The following is a 20,498-nucleotide window of genomic DNA, read 5'->3' as shown; positions in this document are numbered from 1 at the left end:
TTATGATCATAAAACTTTTAAATAGGGTACAGTTCATCAACATGACACGATCAGCAACCCAAACATTTACCTTAGGATAAGTATTTCATGAAGTTAGCCCACTGGAAAGCAATGCAAGTTAATTTGTATAGGCTCTTGAGAAAAGCCATTTCTTTAGCAGTCTATTACACAGATAATAACTTGAGACAATACAACCAAATCTGTCATTGACTTTACAACTAAAGTTGAACAGAGAAAATAAATAGGTAAAATGGAGGGCAGTATGGAAGAGCAATCTGATAGACACCAATCTTAACATGAGAAAATATCCATTAGGCATCTAGACATCTGGAGCTGGGAGGCGTTTTCAAGCTTGATAGGCTGAAACATGGTACTCTACTTATGGCCTCCTTGTCCTAACAGGGATGTTTCCAAATGGCAGTTAACATTTTTTTCTCTTTGGTTCCCCCATTCACCCCCATTTTGACAGGGGAAGGGAGGAAGGGCAGGCAGGCATGAAGACACTCTGTGTAATTCTGTTATTTCTATTAAGAATAAAATCTTTACTGTATCATTCGTGCCAAATTATCTTTTAGCCTTTAATATATCTTTTTATATTTATATTCAGTGAAAACTTAATATTTAAAGACATTAAAAAGAGAATAGATTTTAGAGCAAGATTAGAAGAAATACAAATTTACATTTAGAAAACCTGTGTTCAAGTCCTGGTTTTTGTCCCTTAGTGGGCAAGTGAATTTGGGCAAGCCTTCTAACTTGCCTGAGCTTCAGTTTCCCAATCTATAAAATGGGGATAATAATTGTTGCCTTTTGTACATCACAAAATTGTTTCACATATTAATGAGGCAAGCATATGTGAAAGGGACTTATAAGTGCTATCCAAATTCATTTATTCCATAAACAATATCAATAAGAGCAGTAAAAAGCACTGGGTACTTCCTCTGTGCCAGGTACTGGGCTAGGCTCTTTATATGTATTATCCCTTTCAATGATAATAATAATATTAATAATAAATAACAATAATTATAATCTATTGACATTTATTAATCATTCACCATGTACCCCAGCACTAGATCATACGCAGACAGAAACAACAAATTAGACTCTAGATCTGTGGATCTCACTGATAGGTAATATTGATGGGCTAAGAGGGGGGTAAAGCAGAAGCTGCCAACTCTGCCTAGGTTACACAAATTCCAGCTTTAAAAGGCACTGAAATTAGCTGTCAGAAGAACAGACCCATGGGCGAAACTGTTTTCAGACGTCTCACTTTGCAGAATTACCCACTGCATAACTGTAGTGGGAGGAATGTGAGTTTAGGCCGAAACTGGAATTCCAGTTTTACCGTTTACCATTTAAGATGGATCGTTATGAATAAATAGGGGTTTACCAGACCAAGAAATTTAAGTAAGGGCATTCCAGGGAGAAGGGATGAGTGCAAAGATACTTAAGTATAAAAGAATAACATATGTTTAGAGAATAATGAAAAATCAGAAGTCTTCCAGAAATTTGCCTTGACTATCTGTCCCATTAACTCTACTAAGGTAAAGCAGTAGCAAAGATCATATGGTTGAATGGATAAAGGACTGAAGATTGGCAGAGCAGTTATGGAAGACCAATAAGGGACCACAAAACTGAAGGTGCTGGGAGAAAATACTTGCAAATCATGTATCTGCTAGGGGATTTGTGTCTAGAATATATAAAGAACTCTTACCACTGAATAATAAAAAGATAAAGAACTCAACTAAAAAAATGGAGAACTGACCTGAAGAGACAGTTCTCCAAAGATGATATACAAATGGCCATAAGCAAAAATGAAAAGATGCTCAATATCATTAGCACTCAGGGAAATACAAATCAAAACCGTAAGATACCACTTCACACCTTCTAGTATGGCAATAGTCAAAAAGATAGATAACACATGTTGGCAAGAATATAGAAAAATTGGAATCCTCATACTTTACTGATGGGAATGTAAAACACAGTCACTTGGGAAAACACCCTGGCAGTTGTTCAAAAGATTAAACACAATGATATATCACCCGACAATTCCACTCCTAGGTATATACAAAAGATAGATGAAAACATGCCCATACAGACACTCACACATGAATGTTCACAGCATGATTATTCACAATAGCCAAAAAGTGGAAACAACCCAAATGTCCATGAATGGATGAATGGATTTTTATAAAAGTGGTATATCCATACAACGGAATATTATTTAGTCATAAAAAGGAAAAAGTACTGATGCATACTATAGTGTGGAGGAACCTTGAAAACACCATGCTAAGTAAAAGAAACCAGTCACAAAAGACCATATATTGTATAATTCCATTTACATGAAATATATAGAATAGGTAAAACTACAGAGATAGACTAATGATCGTCTAGGGTTAGGAAAGGGGTTGGGGGTAGATGGGGAATGACTACTAATGGATACATACAAGATGATAATATAGATGAAAATTAAAGTTGTTACTTTAAAAAAATGAAGATGCTAAGAAGGGTATGATTTGATGAATCACCATAGTATGGGGTTTAAAAGATGTTAACAACCTGGGATAACAGGGTGAAGCCAAAGGATGGACGTTTTCCATGAGAAGTAACCACAGTTGTAGCAGTAGTAAAGGAGTGAGGGAAGTGAAATAATTCTTGATTTCACCACTTACTACTTAAGCAAACCCTGGTTAATCTTCCTTACTTGAGTAAAAGTATTTTGCACTGCTAACTCCATCATGAATTCTCCCGGAATTTGTTCAGAATTCTAGGAATTCAAGCCTATCGGGTATCAAAATTATTTCCAGGCACTTTCTTTGACAGCCTAGTTTCCAGAAGCCTATTCAGTGGAGACAGTCTGCTGGAGCAGATCAAGCCAACCAGATGGACACCTTCTTTGGCACACCCATCACTTCTGATCAACATTTCCTCTGACACCTTCCCTGTTTGGCTCAAATGGAAGGAAAATAAGTGTATATTTATTATGCACCTTACTTTCCCATAAATTGTCACATTTAATCCTCACATCCACTACGCACATTACCGATAAGGAAACTGGCCCGTAGGGGATAAAGATTTTCCCAAAGTCACATAACTAGCTGGTAAGTGGTAAAACTAGGATTCCACTTTTAGCCTAAACTCATGTCCTTCCTACTGTAGTTGTGCACTAGGGTATCCTTCAGAGTGAGACTTCTTTAAATAGTTTCTCCCCATGGATCTGTTCCCCTGACAGCTACTTTCAATGCCTTTTGAAGCTGGAGCTTGTGTGATTGCTAATTTTAAAACAATGATAACATTTACACATTAAACACTTCTCTAGCTTGTTCCCTTGACAACCATACACCTAAGATTAGATACCAAAAAACCCCAGTCTCTGTTAGTGCTTGGACTTAAAAAATCTCAGTTAGTGAGAACATAATTTTTAATAGACTTTTTTTTTTTTTTTTGCGGTACGCGGGCCTTTCACTGTTATGGCCTCTTCCGTTGCAGAGCACAGGCTCCGGACGCGCAGGCTCAGCGGCCATGGCTCACGGGCCCAGCCGCTCCGCGGCATGTGGGATCTTCCCGGACCGGGGCACGAACCCCTGTCCCCTGCGTCGGCAGGCAGACTCTCAACCACTGCGCCACCAGGGAAGCCCTTAATAGACTTTTAAAGAGAGCATACAATGTTTTTCAATAGCAATATGGAGTGGTACCTCTACACCGCCACAGAAAATATTATAACATAAAAAATCAGTTGAAGAAAGAATGAGCTCTCGGGTTACTTTCACATCTCCATTCCTACCGCCAGCCTAGACCAACAAAGGCCAAGCTAAAACGTGACAGAGCTAAGGTTTCTAAGACCCACCTACAACTGTTTGGTCACCATTATATTTTTTAAGTTAGACACAAAAATATTTCCATAGTAAAAAAAAATGAAACAGTGCAGGATTACCCAGAGCAAAGTGTAAGACATCATTCACCAGCCTCCCTAATGTTTCCAGACCTTTTGCTATGCATTTACATGCACGTATATGTATACATATTGTATATTATTTCTACAAATAGATGGGATTATACAATATATATTGCCCTGTTACTTTTTTTTAAGCAGCTTTAAGATATAACTAACATACCATACAATACACCCATTTATTTTTTTTAACTTATTATTTTATATTGGGGTATAGTTGATTCACAGTGTTGTGTAAGTTTCAGGTGTACAGCAAAGTGATTCAGTTATACATATACATGTATCTATTCTTTCTTAAATTCTTTTCCCAATTAGGCTGTTACAGAATATTGAGCAGAGTTCCCTGTGCTATACATTGGGTCCTTGTTGGTTATCCATTTTAAATATAGCAGTGAGTACATGTCAATCCACCCATTTAAACTGTACAATTCAGTATATGTACAACCATCTCCACAATCAATTTTAGGATATTTTCATCACCTCAAAAAGAAACCCCGCATCCTTTAGCTATCATCCTTATATCCTCTGATTTTCTCCAATTCTGAGCAATCACTAGTCTATGTTCTGTCTCTGTACATTTCCCTATTCTGCAAATTTCGTATGAATGGAATCATATAAAATGTGCTCTTCGTGACTAGTTTCTTTCACTTAGCATAATGTTTTCCAGGTTAATCCACGTTGTAGCTTGTATCAGAAATTCATTCCCTTATATAGCCGAATAATATTCCATTGTGTAGCTATGCCACAGCTGTCCTATTATTTTTTCATCTAATATTTCCTTTCCATTCAGTACACACAGATCTAGCTCACTCTTTTTAGTGACTGCACAGTATTACACAGTTTTGATGCAACATAATTTAAGTAACCATTTCCCTACTGATGGATATTTAAGCTGCTTCCAGTGTGTCCCCGTTATAACAATAACTTGTAATCTCCATGTGATACATAGGGAGAAAGGGAGAGGCCATCTCTCTTGGTGTAAAAAGGACCCTGCCTCTAGAACAGTGTTTCCAAAAAGTATGCTCCCTGGACCTACAGCATCACCTGGAAACTTGTCAGAAATGCACATTTCTGGGCCCGACCCTCGGAGTTTTTGAATCAGAAACTCTGAGATGGGGCCCACTGCTCACTGTTTAACAAGCCCTTCTCCTTGTGATTCTGATATGCAATAAAATTTGAGGACCACTGTTGTAAACCTCTTTGCACTGCAGTGGCTTTCATTAGTTGGTTTAAGGTAAACTTTAAAAATTAGCAGGACCACAAAAATTGGCTTTAACACATGACTACGGTCATGGATAGGGCAGAAGTATAGCGGAGGGGTAAGTGAGTTTCTATGTTTCTTTAGAGAAAGTACTTTAATATAACAAAAAACCTCTTCCTTTCATGCTTTTCCTAACTGTTTGACCCCTTATTCTCTTCCTCCCGTAATCTTGTAAAACCAACAATTAAACCATTTACATAAACTAAGATACCAGGAGATGGGAAGCTTTTCCTTCCTGACCCTCTCATTTCTGTTGATGATATGATGAGCCAGATCTCATTAGAATTGAAACATTGGAAAAATGAGATTTCAATGAATCACAGATGGGAACTAGAAGAAAATTTAGAAATCTCCCACTCGAGAGTCATAGTCTGGAGATAAGGAAAATGAATCCCAGAGAAATTACATGACACAGCGAGGCCACACAGCAAAGCGCAAGCTTCCGTCTCCCGTTATGCTATATACTATGGTATACACTATCTACTGCTGGACTATCATGGTTCTTGACCAAGGATATGCATTCATACCAAATTCATCTGGGGAAATTTCTTTAAAAAATATATTTAGAAGGATTTATTTTCCTTAACTTACTAAGCTGAGAAGACTGATATAATTTGACTATATCTAAAAGGAATTTATGGACATCAAGCATTACACTATTGCTCTGTAACTCAGCAACATCCACCGAGGTCAGGGAGTGTCCACAATAGTCAGAAGTACTTGAACTGCTTATCCCTATGTTACACAGCCCCACATTGCAGGGTTTTGGTGTTCTTTTGGCTTTCTATTGTTTTTCTGTCCTCTCCTTTGATGTCAGTTATTACTTCTTGCATGTATCAGTGTGTTTGCGTCCAGCGGCCCTCACCCCTACTCCCATACCTACAATTGCCAGTGTGAGTTGAGACACCAAATAAATACGATCTTGAGAACTACGACAAAGGTGATGGGAAAATAGGTTGCGAGGGAGGAACTAGAAACTTTAATATGGGGACTTTGTGATATTTACCTTGGCTGAGACATAATGAAAAGTCAACGTTGCCAGACACAACATTCTGTAAGAATGTGGCATGACAGCAAGACCTCCCTTACACAAATGAAACAAAGAATGAACTCAGAATTTTTTTTAACATCAGGAAGGTATGCAGTTCCCCCCCCCTCAAGGTTTCTCCTCTATTTGTTTGCTCTCTGTTTTTTTTATTCATAAACTTTATTTTAAAGAGCAGTTTTAGGTTCACAGCAAAACTGAGCAGAAAGTACACAGAGTTCCCACAAACCCCCTGTCCACACACAGGCACAACCTCTCCCACTAGTGACATCCCACACCACAAAAACCCTGGGTGGTTTTTAAAGCTATGAATAATGCAACAGTGAGATTACCTGTAACACCACAGAACTGTGGGTATTGCTGGTAAAGATGCGTGTGGTTCCCGCCTTGGAAGACTGCAAATGGGAGGAGAGGCCCATTTCGCTGCTTCCAAGGGACAATTTCATGTGTTGGTCTTCCTCTTCCACTAGAGATCTGAAAAGGTTTTTAAATCAGAAAGAAAAACAAATGAAAACTTGTCATATAATTCACAACAACTGGATGATTTAGAGAAACAGACCCTCTCTGATTATGTGCCAATCATCTGACTATGGAATATACTGAATGTTGTTTCACTGTATTTTAGGCTCATACCATTCTACATCATAGAAGAAATAGATATATATTTGTAAAAAGCTTTCCGAGGTCAGAATAGATAAATGGGAACTGAGAAATCAACTAAAAGCTGGCTCAAAGCTATAATTACAAAGGGTTTGTTTCTCTAGTGCCAGAGTAATTGTTTTGGTATTGGGTTGTTTAGGTAGCAATACCAGCGAATTGTGTTATTCACAGTTAAAATTACTTTGGAATCCCTACTTTTAGAAAGATAAACGTAATATTTATCATGTACTGAACAGTCACTATATATCAGGTACTTGCCAAGAAATTTACACACATGATCTCATATAATCCTCAAAACAATCCATTGCGACAGGTATTACTAGTATCTCCTTTTTATTAAGGGTAGGGAAAATGAGCTACAGAAGGGTTAAAAATTACTTACCTAAGGTCACAAAGTTATTAAAGGGACTGCACCAGGATTTGAATCTAAGTTTAGTCTGTTTCCAAACTCCAAAGACCCCATAAGTAAAAGTCAAAGATTAACTGTGGTATCCTAATACATTACTTCCTCTTGTGTTACTATAGTTCTAATCAACCCCAACTGAACAAAAAAATTTACACATGAAATAATTCCTTTTTCTAGCAGTATCTCTCACTAAATAATCACTTGGGATTATTTAGCCAAACAGCTACAGTGTAGTGGCCTTTTCATCTTTCCAAACAAACAAATAATAAAAATAATAAACGGAAGCTATGCCCGTGTATATATCACATTAGCAATTTTTCAGGGACCATAAAAAGCATTAGAGAACCTGTAGTCAACCTGTAGTTAGTTTCACAGAGAAAATGGCGAAATAATAGTTAAAGGCCTCAGGTTACACTAAAAATTGACCATTGTGGTACAACCTTTCATTATTCCTTAGACTAGGCAGACTTGTGTTTCCTAAAGTATACACTGCTAAAACTGTTTCTGAATCACCTGAGAGCAGGGAGCCCCATGCTTCTGAACGGGTTTGTGCATTCATGATGGGCAGACTGCTAAAATGGACATTAAGAAGGGAGAAAGGAAGAATGGATTTCCAAGTGCTAGAACTATGCCTTTTTCCTATTTATTTCTAACTTCCCGAAGGTTGAATTATTGGTTTCTCTAACTCGTGTCTATCCAATACCATAGAGATTTCACCTTTTCCCTACCATACCTATAATCTAAGTTGATCAGTTTTAATAGGAAAAAAAGTTTTACAACAATACCATACTTTTAACAAAGATCCTCCTTTTTGAATTTTGACACCAACCAAATGGCTTTAAATCCTGCAATAATTAGCAAAAATCCTGGCCTTAAGGGTGACATCAATTCTTCTTAACGATATTAGAGCCATAGTATAACCAAAAAATGAATTGATAATATATAACCATGTTTTATTCAACTCTCATGGATATTTAATAAAGAAGATAATAATTTAAATAAGATTTTAACAAGCATAAAAGGAAATGAATAGTTTTCCACTAGCTTCAGAAATAGCTTTTTAAAAGAAATTATATACATGATATATAGCATACATACATTTGCAGATACTTTTAACCAGCTTTCGCAGACAGACATTTAATTACAGAATCAAATGGAAAAGTGGGAAATAGATTGATGGTGACTGGTATCCCTAACCAGAAATTTTCCATTCATCCAGAATTATTTTAATGGGACATTCAAGCAGAATGTTTCATTAGTTTCTGTATTCCCTGCACAGAACCTGGCACATGAGAGGTTTAATATATGTCATCTGAATGAATACAGAATCTCATTTCTGTGGATCATTCCAGAGACATTTCTTTATCATGCGGTGCGTTAAATGACCGTCAATTATTATTTCACAGAACCACAGATGTAAACGGGACAGGAGTAAAGCTGAAACCGCACTGCCCCTATGACATATCCTGGAAATTGTATTTTTTTTTTAAATAAACTACAGATCACAACTTGTTTCCATGTCATTTGTCTCTTGCTCTTAAAATCGAAAGGCAGAATATAAAAATGCAGCCTATTCTTGGCAAGATAATGTCTGGCTTTCTAACTAATTACTTCAAAAGCTAAAGAAGTCTTCACTAAAATCATCTTTTTCATGACTTCTTATCAACATCTTTTGACTTTTAAACATTCAGAACATTCCCTATTATTTCTGCATCAGTAACAGCACATGTCATGTCAACCTCCCCAGCAGATTCAATATTCTCTTCTATCTCCTACTCACTAAGCCTATTGACTGTATGCGAAGAGCATTGTTCTTCAACAGTGCAAGGAGGTGAAACCTCTCTGCAAACTCCAAGCCACAATGACATCAAACTATCCTTAAAGGAATGATTATCTGAGTAATTCCAAGAACAAATAACATTTTTAATCGTATCCTTTCTAAGTCATATGGTTGAAAGCAATAAAAGGAGCAGTGGTTCTCAGTGGGGGGGAGGGGCATCGATGTCTGGAAACACTTTACGTGGTCGCAGGGTAGTGAGGCGTTGCTACTCTCATCTGGTGGGATGCTGTTAAACATCCTACAAGGCACAGGAAAGGTCTCCACGGCAAAGCAGTGCTCAGGCAAAACTTTCAAGAATGCCAAGGTTGAGAAACCCCGGTACAGAGGGATTAACCTCCTCAGGACAGATTTTCTAAAGAAATTTCATGTTCTAAATAACTTCCCAGTCTGAGGGTTAACTCCATGAGGTAACGCTGGCAGTCAGAAACACAGTAGGATTATTAATTACCACTAACTCCTCCAAGACTGCCTAATAATAGAATACCTCTGCTCTCCTCCAGTCCATCAATCTGAAAAATCAACTGTTTACAGGAGATAAGTACATAATAGCTTTGAAGTTTATAAGATAATTATGTGGAAAGGCTTTTGTCCTATGTAAACTCATGGAAGAATAATTCCTAAGTCGGCTTTAAACAATTGTTATTTGGAGAGAAAAAAGAAGAACCAAAAAAAAAAAAATTGTTATTTGGATTCACTTTTACATGCCAATTTAGAATCAAGCAAACCCTGTCCAAATAGTCCTATTTCATCAAAACTGTAAAATTATTCATGGGAGAGATTGTGTTCATCAATTTTCTTTTGAAAAATCGAATCTTTTTCTTCCAGCGTCTACATATTGCTACCACACCATTCCCGCCCGCCCCACTACCGCTGGACACATCTTATTTTGTAAACAGTGACCAACCACAGAGCATGAAAGCAATCTTTCACAAAGTGTACATGAGTCACTCAAGTGCACTTGCTCAAAGAGAACAATTACTTTTTCGAAGAGCATTAGGTAGAGATGGAAGCACTGCCTGATGGTCTTACTGAAAGCTCTGCAAAGGTGGTCAAACCAAACATACATAGACTGTGGCATTTCTTTGTACTAGTATTTGAAGACAAAGGAAATAGTCTAAGCAATTGTCACATGTTAACAGGGTGATACTAACATTGTAATGTTGCCTCGAAGCCTTCCATATTTAAAAAATTACCCCAAGGGAAACAGGTGTAAATGACATAGGGACACAATTCATAAATATAAAAGTACAAATGATTAACAGATAGAAAAATGTTCAACTCCATTCGTACTCCAGAATATGCAAATTAAAGCAAATCTGTAAACTTATAAAATAGTAGAGTAGAACATACACTCTCAAAATTGCTAGTGCAAACAAATATTAAGCCCCTGCCATCGGCATGGCATTGTTCACTCATGGATTTTTTAATGAAAAATTTAAAATCATCAAATGTACACATTCTTTTCCTTTTTACACTGAACATCATGACAATAAAAGACTGTGTATTACTGGTGGGTGGGCCGCAGCAAGAGTGGTCTGTCAATCTGGTTCAAATATGTTTTCTACAATGAATAGTTCTGTAGAGGTAATAGTTCGGTAGATGTTCCATGAAGAACCGTGTACTTAGAATTCACTATAGCAATCGGGTTTGTTGGTATGCCATATGGGGAAGGGAAGAGTATCTCATAATTGCATCATTTGGCTCCAAAGCCTCAAATAGTCTTAGGACACATCAGTCTCAATAAAACATGCTGATAGGATACATGTACTTGCAGAAGAAACATACTGCCCAAGACTATCAGAATACATGTCAAGTTGTTCCCTTTACTTTACTTGATTTCATTTCTGAGGGAAAAAAATAAGTGAATCAGAGAAAAACCAGAAAGGTAAAAGTACATCAATGCCTTTAACTTTTCTCTCTTCAGCTCCTGATCAGTTTGACAGCACTTCTTGCTTGTGACTACCATTACAAAGTGGTTAAACCTAACAATGTGTGTAATTCTAATAACCTAATGCCACTGTAACAAAAGAACAGGGGTTTCTGAGTTAGTGTCAAAAGTATTATTCAAATACTGCAATTTCCCCGAGTAATAATATTATTCTAACTGAAAGTCAGCGCCAGTGGGTTGGTGTGCAAGAAGTGCAACAACAACAAAACAAAACAAAAATAAAAGTCATGAATGGTATAACAACACAACAAGTCAGCTTGGTTAATCAAGGCACTGACTCATGCTTCACCACCCGTCCCCCAGAAAAAGAAAATACATATTTCTCACACTCACAATTTAAAAAGAAAATCAAGAAAAAGGCTTTCTTCAAAGAAGGACTCCCCCGTCATTTGTTTTTCTGCTCTGAAACAGAGAAGTGTCTGCTAGCTGCAGCATTTGCTAAATGAAACATTTCTTGCTATAAAGTTGCATTGGCAGGTGGGGGAAAAATTCGGCCACCTGTTCTTACATTCATTTGAATTTGAGTGCTAAATCTGTCAAGGTATTTCCTTCCCCCATGAGAAATAAATTAAAAGCTTAAGATGATATTAGTCATTTCCCATTGATTTTTCTATAGATTCAAAGTATGCATTCTCCATTGAATTCTAAAGATATTAATAATCTTCCTACCACACAAAATTTAGAATCAGCTCTCCTTCACGCCTCCCATCAAAAACTGAATGATACACACACACACACACACACACACACACATTCTCTCAATTTCCATTAAGAAAAAAAGGAAGTGTTTTTAAAATTAAGAAGGAAAATTTCCAATTCATGAAGTAAGTTAATATACATAAAATAAGCCTGGTATTTTCTTTAAAAGAAAAACACCTTAAAACCTAAAATATTTGAAGATATGTCCCAGGAATTCCCTGGCATCTAGCAGCTAGGACTCTGCGCTTCCACTGCAGGGGTCCTGGGTTCAATCCCTGGTCGGGGAACTAAGATCGCACAAGCCACACGGCAGGGCCAAAAATAAATAAATAAATAAACTGCTTTAAAAAATAAATAAAAGATTTTAAAAAATAAAGATACGTCCCAACTAAAATGACATTTACAGTATCACTGTACAAGGAAATCATAAATATCATAGCAACTTCTCTCTTTGTTTTCTTAACATCTTTATTGGAGTGTAACTGCTTTACAATGTTGTGTTAGTTTCTGCTGTATAACAAAGTGAATCAGCTATACAGATACATACATCCCCATATCCCCTCCCTCTTACATCTCCCTCCCACCCTCCCTATCCCACCCCTCCAGGTGGTCACAAAGCACGGAGCTGATGTCCCCGATCTCCCCGTGGGAGCAACTTCTCTTAAGAAGGCGTAAATTAATCACTATTTAAAAAACTATGGAGAACGTGTCTCCTCAACAAGGTGTTTGCCTGAAAGAAGTCAAGAAAAGATAAAGCTTTGGTTAGTTATTTGTATTTTTTAATGACATAAGTATAAGTACATTATTGTCAACTTGCAATAAATCTGCTAACGGAAATCTTTAGCATAGATGATATAAAATAGTTGCTAACCTTTCTGAGGCTTTCTTTTCTGCTGCAGCTATATACCAGAGCCCACAAAAGAGAAAAAACGTTCAAGGTGATAGGGCCAGACTGTAAAATGATTTTCCAAAGTAAAGAAGCTTCTTCATATGCAAATGTCTGTCACGTGTAAAATAAAATCACATTAATAAATAGCTTATGTCAGTTTTAACATAGGAATAAGATAATCTACCCAGCACCTGCTGTGTACTAGGCAGTGTGCCAGGCACGTCCTCTATGCTACTTAATCCTCATAACAATCCCATTTTAAAGACAGGAAACTGAAGCTCAGAGAGTTTAAGGCCTCACCATGAATCTGGTAACTATGACTTGAACCTGAGTCTGATTCCAGGGACCAAATTGTTCCCATCACACCAAGCCTAAAAAGTGAAAAATAGCAGAGTAGAGGCCATAAAGCAATCAACGTTTCAGTGTTTAATTTATAAACATGAGGAAGGTCTCAGAGAGACACATTCTGTTATAGGGAAGCAATTTGTTGGTTGAACTACTTCAGTCTAAAATTACCCACTTTTACCACTACTTCCATAACAACAATACCAATGCTAAAAATCTCTCGTGCCATTCTCCCAACACATCTGGGGTCAGGAGGGAGCATATCCTAGGATATAACTCAGATCAGATTTAGGGAGAACTTGACATTACGGATACCAACATTTAAAAGAACAGATTCTGAATTCCAAAGCCATCCATCGCCATCACAGAAATAGCACTATGACACAGATGAGGGAATTGGGCTAAACAAATGGAATGACAAATGATAGTCTACTCTAACAGGATGACAGTGAATTATCCAAACCATAAAGCATTTGCATTGAATACCTCAATCCTGTCCCTGAAACACTTTCAGATTAATGTTTGCTCCTTCTGTCTACCATATTTCAAAACTTTAGTCTTCCTTCACCTTTTAAAATTCATATACCAATTAAACTACATCAAATCTCATGCATCTAGACTAGAAAATTCTACCGTTTGGAAGCTTGGTTTATATACTATTTCTCATTCTTTACATTTCTCATAATATTTGGATGAAAGATATAGATAGACAGATGATAGATACCTGAAGCAGAAATACAAGAGTATAATCTATAAAAATATTGAATCACTATGTCGTATGTACACCTGAAACTAATACAACATTGTAAATCAACTATACTTCAACTTTAAAAAATGAATTCTAAATGTTGATTCCATACCTACTATATAAAAAAAGCTAAGTCGAAGTTGAAGCTCCCTTGCCTTAAGAAGCCATATAAGGGGAGCAAGTACACAAGTGGTAGTGGTGGGAGAGAGAGAGCAATATGGATGTGTAGGTTGTGGGAAACAGCACGGACTCCCATCACCATCAATAGTCCCGTTCCCAGTGCACAGAGGAAATAGTTATAATCCTCTGAAAGGATGCTCCCTGTCCCCCTACAGCCAGCACCAGCCTGGCCAGTGAGAAGTCTGAGCTATACCTGAGGTCAGGAGCATGGCTTCTCCTTCTTCTATCCCCAAATGAAGAAACTGAACCGGAGCTCCAACACGCATGCCACTTGTCTATAAAGGAGCTTTTTGCTCCCAGAGGATTTATATTAACCAAAGTATCACTTTATTCCTATTATCTGTAGCTCACTGACTTTGAAATTTGACTATGGTGCTATAGTGCGTATCAATGCAAAAGTGTATTATTAAAGAACTGAGCTTTCACATGCCTAAAATTTCAGATTATTAAATATTCAAACATCCAAGTTATCCAATTTTAGAGTTTATTATAAAGGCAGACTCCACGAACTCAAAACCAGTTAGAAATCACTGAGACAAATCTCTTTGGGAACAGGAGGAATCATTAATCAAGTGATAAAAATCCAATCCTTTTCTGTCTTTTCTGAATTTCCTAGTTATATTCAGCTTCGCAAAGTCAGTAATTCATGACCAGGTCTTAAAGGAATGTTTATTTTTCTTTTAAAAGGAAACATGATAAGAAAAAAAAACCAACAAAGAGTAAGACTTTCCAACTTAAAAGTAATAGCCAATTGTACTCCATGTTTTAAGAATTATAATTGGCAGCTCTACGAGTCCCACTGATTCTGTCTTCAAAGCCTGTAATAAATGTAACAAATCTCAACCTTGATTTTGCAATGACCTAGCAGCATCTCTAATTATTTCAATGAATGTATCAAATCATTCATTTAAATATAATGTTTGATATGATTTAATCACACCAATGTTTTAATATGACAGCCGATAGTTTTAAGACAGGGGAAGGTAATACAAAAAGAGAAATCAGAAGACAGACTCTAAACCCAAAGAGTCTGAGAATAACACTAAGGATAGCTCTCTCAAATTTGTTTCAGACGTGGAGCTTGGTGAAGCAAAAAGTCTAATTTTAGTACAATTTTTCATATTAACATTATTTTCCACTTTGTACATATTAGCCTCACCATTAAGGTTTTTTTTTTAAATAAAACTTAGCTCTAAGACTTTAACTTATCCCTCTTGCGCTTCCCTGGTGGCGCAGTGGTTGAGAGTCCGCCTGCCGATGCAGGGGACACGGGTTCGTGCCCCAGTCCGGGAAGATCCCACATACCGCGGAGCGGCTGGGCCCGTGAGCCATGGCTGCTGAGCCTGCGCGTCCGGAGCCTGTGCTCCACAGCGGGAGAGGCCACAACAGTGAGAGGCCCGCGTACCGCAAAAAAAAAAACAAAAAAAAAACCACTTTTATAAGGTTTTGTCCATCGTACAGCAACGCTAAGGAAGGAGTCCTTTGCATAAAGTATTTATGTACCATGACTATGTTTACCCCAAATATTAAGTATTCTTGATAAAATTGGTAATGACTTCCTGAAAGGGAGGCTGGTTATTTATTTTTTTTGAGGGAGTAGATGCAAATTATAATTCATTGAGGAGTTTGCCACTTTGGGGGAAAGGTGTTTCTTTTTAGGAACATTATGGCCTCTGGCTTAAAGAAAGTTTGTGTTCTTGGGTGGAACGCAAAAAAGGTAGAGGCAGACCGTATAATTTAAACAACATGACAGTAGGCATCCAGCACTCACATTTCCCAGTCATCTAAGTGGGAATTTTGAATAGACGCTAATTGGAGCATTTTCAGACTGTGTATGTGTTTTGCAGAAGCGATCTATGAATTGTGAAGTAGTAATGAAGTACTGCCTCCGTCTGTTTGAGACAAATAGGACAGAAGGATATTAAGCAAGAGAGAAGCATTCCCTTCCTTCCTTCCATACCGTCCTTTAAACCAGTGTTTCATACCCCAATTTATAATTTCTGACTCTCAGAGTGCAGGTGAGAAGGACGCAGAGAAGACTCACCAAGATGAGTGTCAGGGTGTCAAAAGTTTGGCCAGCTAGTTGGAAAATGCTAGCCTAAATGCTATTCCCCTCAACTCATCCCATCTACAACAAGCTATTTCTTGAAGCAATAAGTCATTTTAAATGTCCCAAATCCAATCTTTTTCTAGATCATGCTTTACGGAGAAAACTGGCTTATTTAAAGGTACTCTCAAGGGAAATGAATTTGACTACATAGTTCTTAATGATTATTCCTGGAAGTTTGGTCAGTCAGAAGGAAGTTCAGGAATCTCAAATGTATCTAGACGTCACGCTTTCAAGAGAGACATAGATAGGATATTCTGGATTCTAAAATAAAGTTATCATCAAAATATTTCAGTCATCTTAGACCCCTAGTTCTCCCCCCTCTCCTATGCCCAGGCAACTGACAAAGTACTACTAAGTATCTCTCTAGTATGCGTCCTTCACCACCTCTCCACTCTCACTGCCCCTACCACACTTTGGGTATCTATTACCTCTTCCTTGGATTTGGTTAGTAACATAACTTACATATTTGTTACAGTATAGCATCTTCACATACTGTGATTGTATTTATAGTTTTGGCGGGGGCGGGGGGAGACGGGGTGGGGTGGGGTGGGGTGGAGGACCGGGGGGACCTTCAGGACAGCGGAGGAGGGCTTCCCTGGTGGCGCAGTGGTTGAGAGTCCGCCTGCCGATGCAGGGGACGCGGGTTCGTGCCCCGGTCCGGGAAGATCCCACATGCCGCGGAGCGGCTGGGCCCGTGAGCCATGGCCGCTGAGCCTGCGCGTCCGGAGCCTGTGCTCCACAGCGGGAGAGGCCACAACAGTGAGAGGCCCGCGTACTGCAAAAAAAAAAAAAAAAAAAAAAAAGATAGCGGAGGAGTGAGACGTGGAGATCACCTTCCTCCCCACAAATACATCAGAAATACACCTACATGTGGAACAACGCCTACAGAACACCTACTGGACGCTGGCAGAAGACCTCAGACCTCCCAAAAGGCAAGAAACCCCCCACCTACCTGGGTAGGGCAAAAGAAAAAAGAATAAACAGAGACAAAAGGATAGGGACGGGACCTGCACCTCTGGGAGGGAGCTGTGAAGGAGGAAAGGTTTCCACACACTAGAAGCCCCTTCACTAGTGGAGACAGTTTTCCAAGAGCAGTATTCAATCACTCCTCTCTGCTTGCTGAACAAAAGCCATATCCTACGCTCTTGCATTCAAGGCTTCTTGGACTAGCCCTCCTTAACTAGTTGCACATTCTGGCAAATAATTCAAAGTAAATATATATTTAATGATTTGAGAATAAATAAAAATCCAAATTTATTCACACACTATCAGTTGTTTTGCTTTAGAATATGTTGTTTTCGTACATTAGTAACTGCTATGCCTTTTTGTCCTATTGTTAACCAAGCAATGTGTAAAAGCATTTATTTAAAATATTTCTGATAGGAGGAAAACTTAGTTAATTTAAATTGAATATCTGCTGGGAGTTCCCTGGTGGTCCAGTGGTTAGGACTCAACGCTTTCACTGCCGTGGCCCCGGGTTTAGCCTTTTTAAGTATAAAACAATTCAGAACATAAGTAAATGTGGATCATTTATTTGAGTACTAATTTAAAATTTATTTTTCCTAAACCCTACTCAGATTTCCTTTTATCCTAGTCAGCCATTCTTGTTTTCAAACTATACACAGAAAACACATTATCAATTAAGTACAAACATACTAGTTTTAAAACAGAAATTTGTCTAAAATAGCTTTCCCCTCGTGGTAAAGGACATGTGAAAATAAGTCAAATAACTCTTAACTTTAAGAGTAGTTGCTCTCTTGGAAGAGATTATAATCTTACTTTCTTTATCAAATTACAATTTGATGAACCATGACTAAAGTTTTCTGGTCACTGGTAAATTGCTTCTATTAAAATTACTTTCAGTCGGTGCCAGCATCATGGTACTTATCGGCAAGCAAGGAACAGAATCAGGATTTTGGATTAGTTCTTTTCGCAGGAAAGATAGCTGTAACTTACTCTCTAACAAGACTGTAATTTATTAGATTCCTCTATATATGAAATGAAGAAATGCAACACACTTTGAGTGAAATAATTTGCACAAGGCTACAGACCTAAAAACTACTCTCTCTAGATTCATTCATTGGGGATTTCCCCAGCGGTCCAATGGTTAAGACTCCATACTTCCAAAGCAGGGGGCCTGCATTCGACCCCTGGTCGGGGAACTAAGATCCCACATGCTGCATGGTGTAGCCATAAATAAATAAATAAATTTTAAAAAATTCATTCATCAACTCAACATCTGAACACCTGCTATGTGCCAGCCACTGCACTAGGAGATATGTAAAAAGAGCAGGCGGGATACTTGCTTGCAAAGAGATCACAGTGAAAGAAATAATTACTTTCCAAAGGACTAAATGATATAAAAATAATAATAAATTCTCAGCATCATCTACTAACAAATACCATGTTGCATAATTCATATAAACCACAGTAACTAAACTAATTGCAAACTTTGCTCCCTGGTACAGAAGTGTATCAGTTCATATTTAGCATATAAGTGCCAAAATAAATAAATAAATAAATAACATCGACTTTCCTTACTGCTATTTTATTTTAAAGGATTATTCATCCCAGATCAGGCTATCTGCAAGGCTGCATCAGCAATCAAATAATATCCACTATTCAAAAATATAATCTGCGGGCTTCCCTGGTGGCGCAGTGGTTAAGAATCCACCTGCCAATGCAGGGGACACAGGCTCAAGCCCTGGTCTGGGAAGATCCCATATGCCGCGGAGCAACTAAGCCCGTGAGCCACAACTACTGAGCCTGCGCTCTAGAGCCTGTGAGCCACAATTACCGAAGCCCATGAGCCTAGAGCCCGTGCTCCACAACAAGAGAAGCCACTGCAATGAGAAGCCCGCAGGCAGCAACGAAGACCCAACACAGCCAAAAAAAAAAAAAAAAAAATATATATATATATATATATATATATAAAATCTGCAATTATAATTATATGAAAGAAAGCCAAACATATGATGGTGGATCACAGCATTTGACAGAAAATTCTCTAATTGCATCTATCTATATACTTCAGCAATATGCTTATGAAAAATATGCTAATGAGCCAGGTCACTGGTCTACTTTAGACGAAAATTTTGGTTCCAGTTTCATGAACTTTTGTTTAGCTGTGAATCATTCAGAAATGATTACATATGCACATCCTTTGAGGGAAAGTGCTCATAATGAATGAAAATCACTTCAGTTTAGTGATGCTAAGGGATTATCTATTGGATAATCTACTTACAACCTAAAACATCCATATACTTTTCAAAACTCTATTTCAAAGTATTTTGTAGATCCACCCAAACTAAAGCCAGGTCGAACTGTGAGTTAATTAGGAACACAGTTCAGTGTAGGACAAGAGAAAACTCTCTGGTGTGATCACATGTATAAAGAGAAATCTAGTCGAAGTTTTTGTTGTAAACTGGTTTTTAACATTAGTTTGTAATACAATTGATGAAATGGGATAAAATCATAAAAAGGAAATATAAATTAAGACTGAGTTAACTCATCAAATGTGAACGTACACAGATGGAGGAAAAGTGACCAGACTTAAATATCACATTCTCTTTCAAGGTACAATGGTATGACAAAGAATGATTTCTAAGGTTCCTCCCAGCTCTTAGAGTCCAAGAATCCTGAATAAGATACTTATGCTCTTTTTAAGATATCATGTTCTGATCTCACTGATCAGTGAAAAGCACTATATTTTTGAAACCAGAGAAACAAAGAGTGAAAATAGAAGATGTTACAGGGCAAGCTGTAAATGAGCAAAGGTCTTTTAAAATTTGTAGAAATAACTTCAGTGAGAGACTTTCAAGTGGGGGGGGGGGAGAGAAGGAGGGGGAGAGACGAGGGGGAGAGAGGAAGGACAGAGCGATGGCAAAGGCACTAGTTTAACCCAGTTGTCCACGAACACTCAAATGAGCTTGCCTCTCTAATGTATCATTCTCACAATGTTTCATTCTCAAAACCTCACTGTTTTAAAATACAGTATTCAAGGCTTTTAAATCAAAAACTCAATCGAGCCCCTGCACCTTCCAATCTAATCACGTTAAGTCCTTAAAGGTGGAAGAGAAAGGCAGAAGAGTGGGTCAGAGAGAGAGAGATGTGAAAAAGACTCCTGCCATTGCTGGTGCTGAAGATGGAGAAAGGGAGCCAGAAGCCAAGGAATGCTGGTGGCCTCTAGAAGCTGAGATCAACTGTTGCCTTACAGCCAGCAAGAAGATAAGGACCTTGGTGGTTCTACAACTGCAAAGAACTGAATTCTGTCAATGATCCAAACGAGAAGGAAATGCAGTCTCCCCTAGAGCCTCAGAAGCAAACACAGCTCCACCAACACCGTGATTTTAGCCCAGTGAGACCCATACCAGACTTCTGACCTAAAAAACTATAACACAATAAATTTGTGACGTTTT

General features: G+C 38.0%; 1 protein-coding gene across 4 annotated transcripts in view; it reads right to left on the bottom strand.

The window, feature by feature from the left end:
- The window catches only part of KLHL13 (kelch like family member 13), a 185,347-nt gene that overhangs the window by 32,125 nt on the left and 132,724 nt on the right, over window positions 1-20,498 (bottom strand). For all 4 annotated transcript variants that reach the window (XM_022562956.2, XM_022562951.2, XM_022562953.3 and 1 more), the window contains one exon: window positions 6,588-6,729. In XM_022562956.2, coding sequence (XP_022418664.2) covers window positions 6,588-6,729 — 142 coding nt within the window. The remainder of the gene's footprint in view (window positions 1-6,587; window positions 6,730-20,498) is intronic.

This window comes from Delphinapterus leucas, chromosome X, assembly GCF_059928025.1.
Source record: "Delphinapterus leucas isolate spDelLeu-1000000601 "Yukka" chromosome X, BTC_Dleu_Yukka2, whole genome shotgun sequence".
NCBI classification, from domain to species: domain Eukaryota; kingdom Metazoa; phylum Chordata; class Mammalia; order Artiodactyla; family Monodontidae; genus Delphinapterus; species Delphinapterus leucas.
Note: the sequence above shows the minus strand (reverse complement) of the source record. Positions and strands in the feature narration are given on the sequence as shown.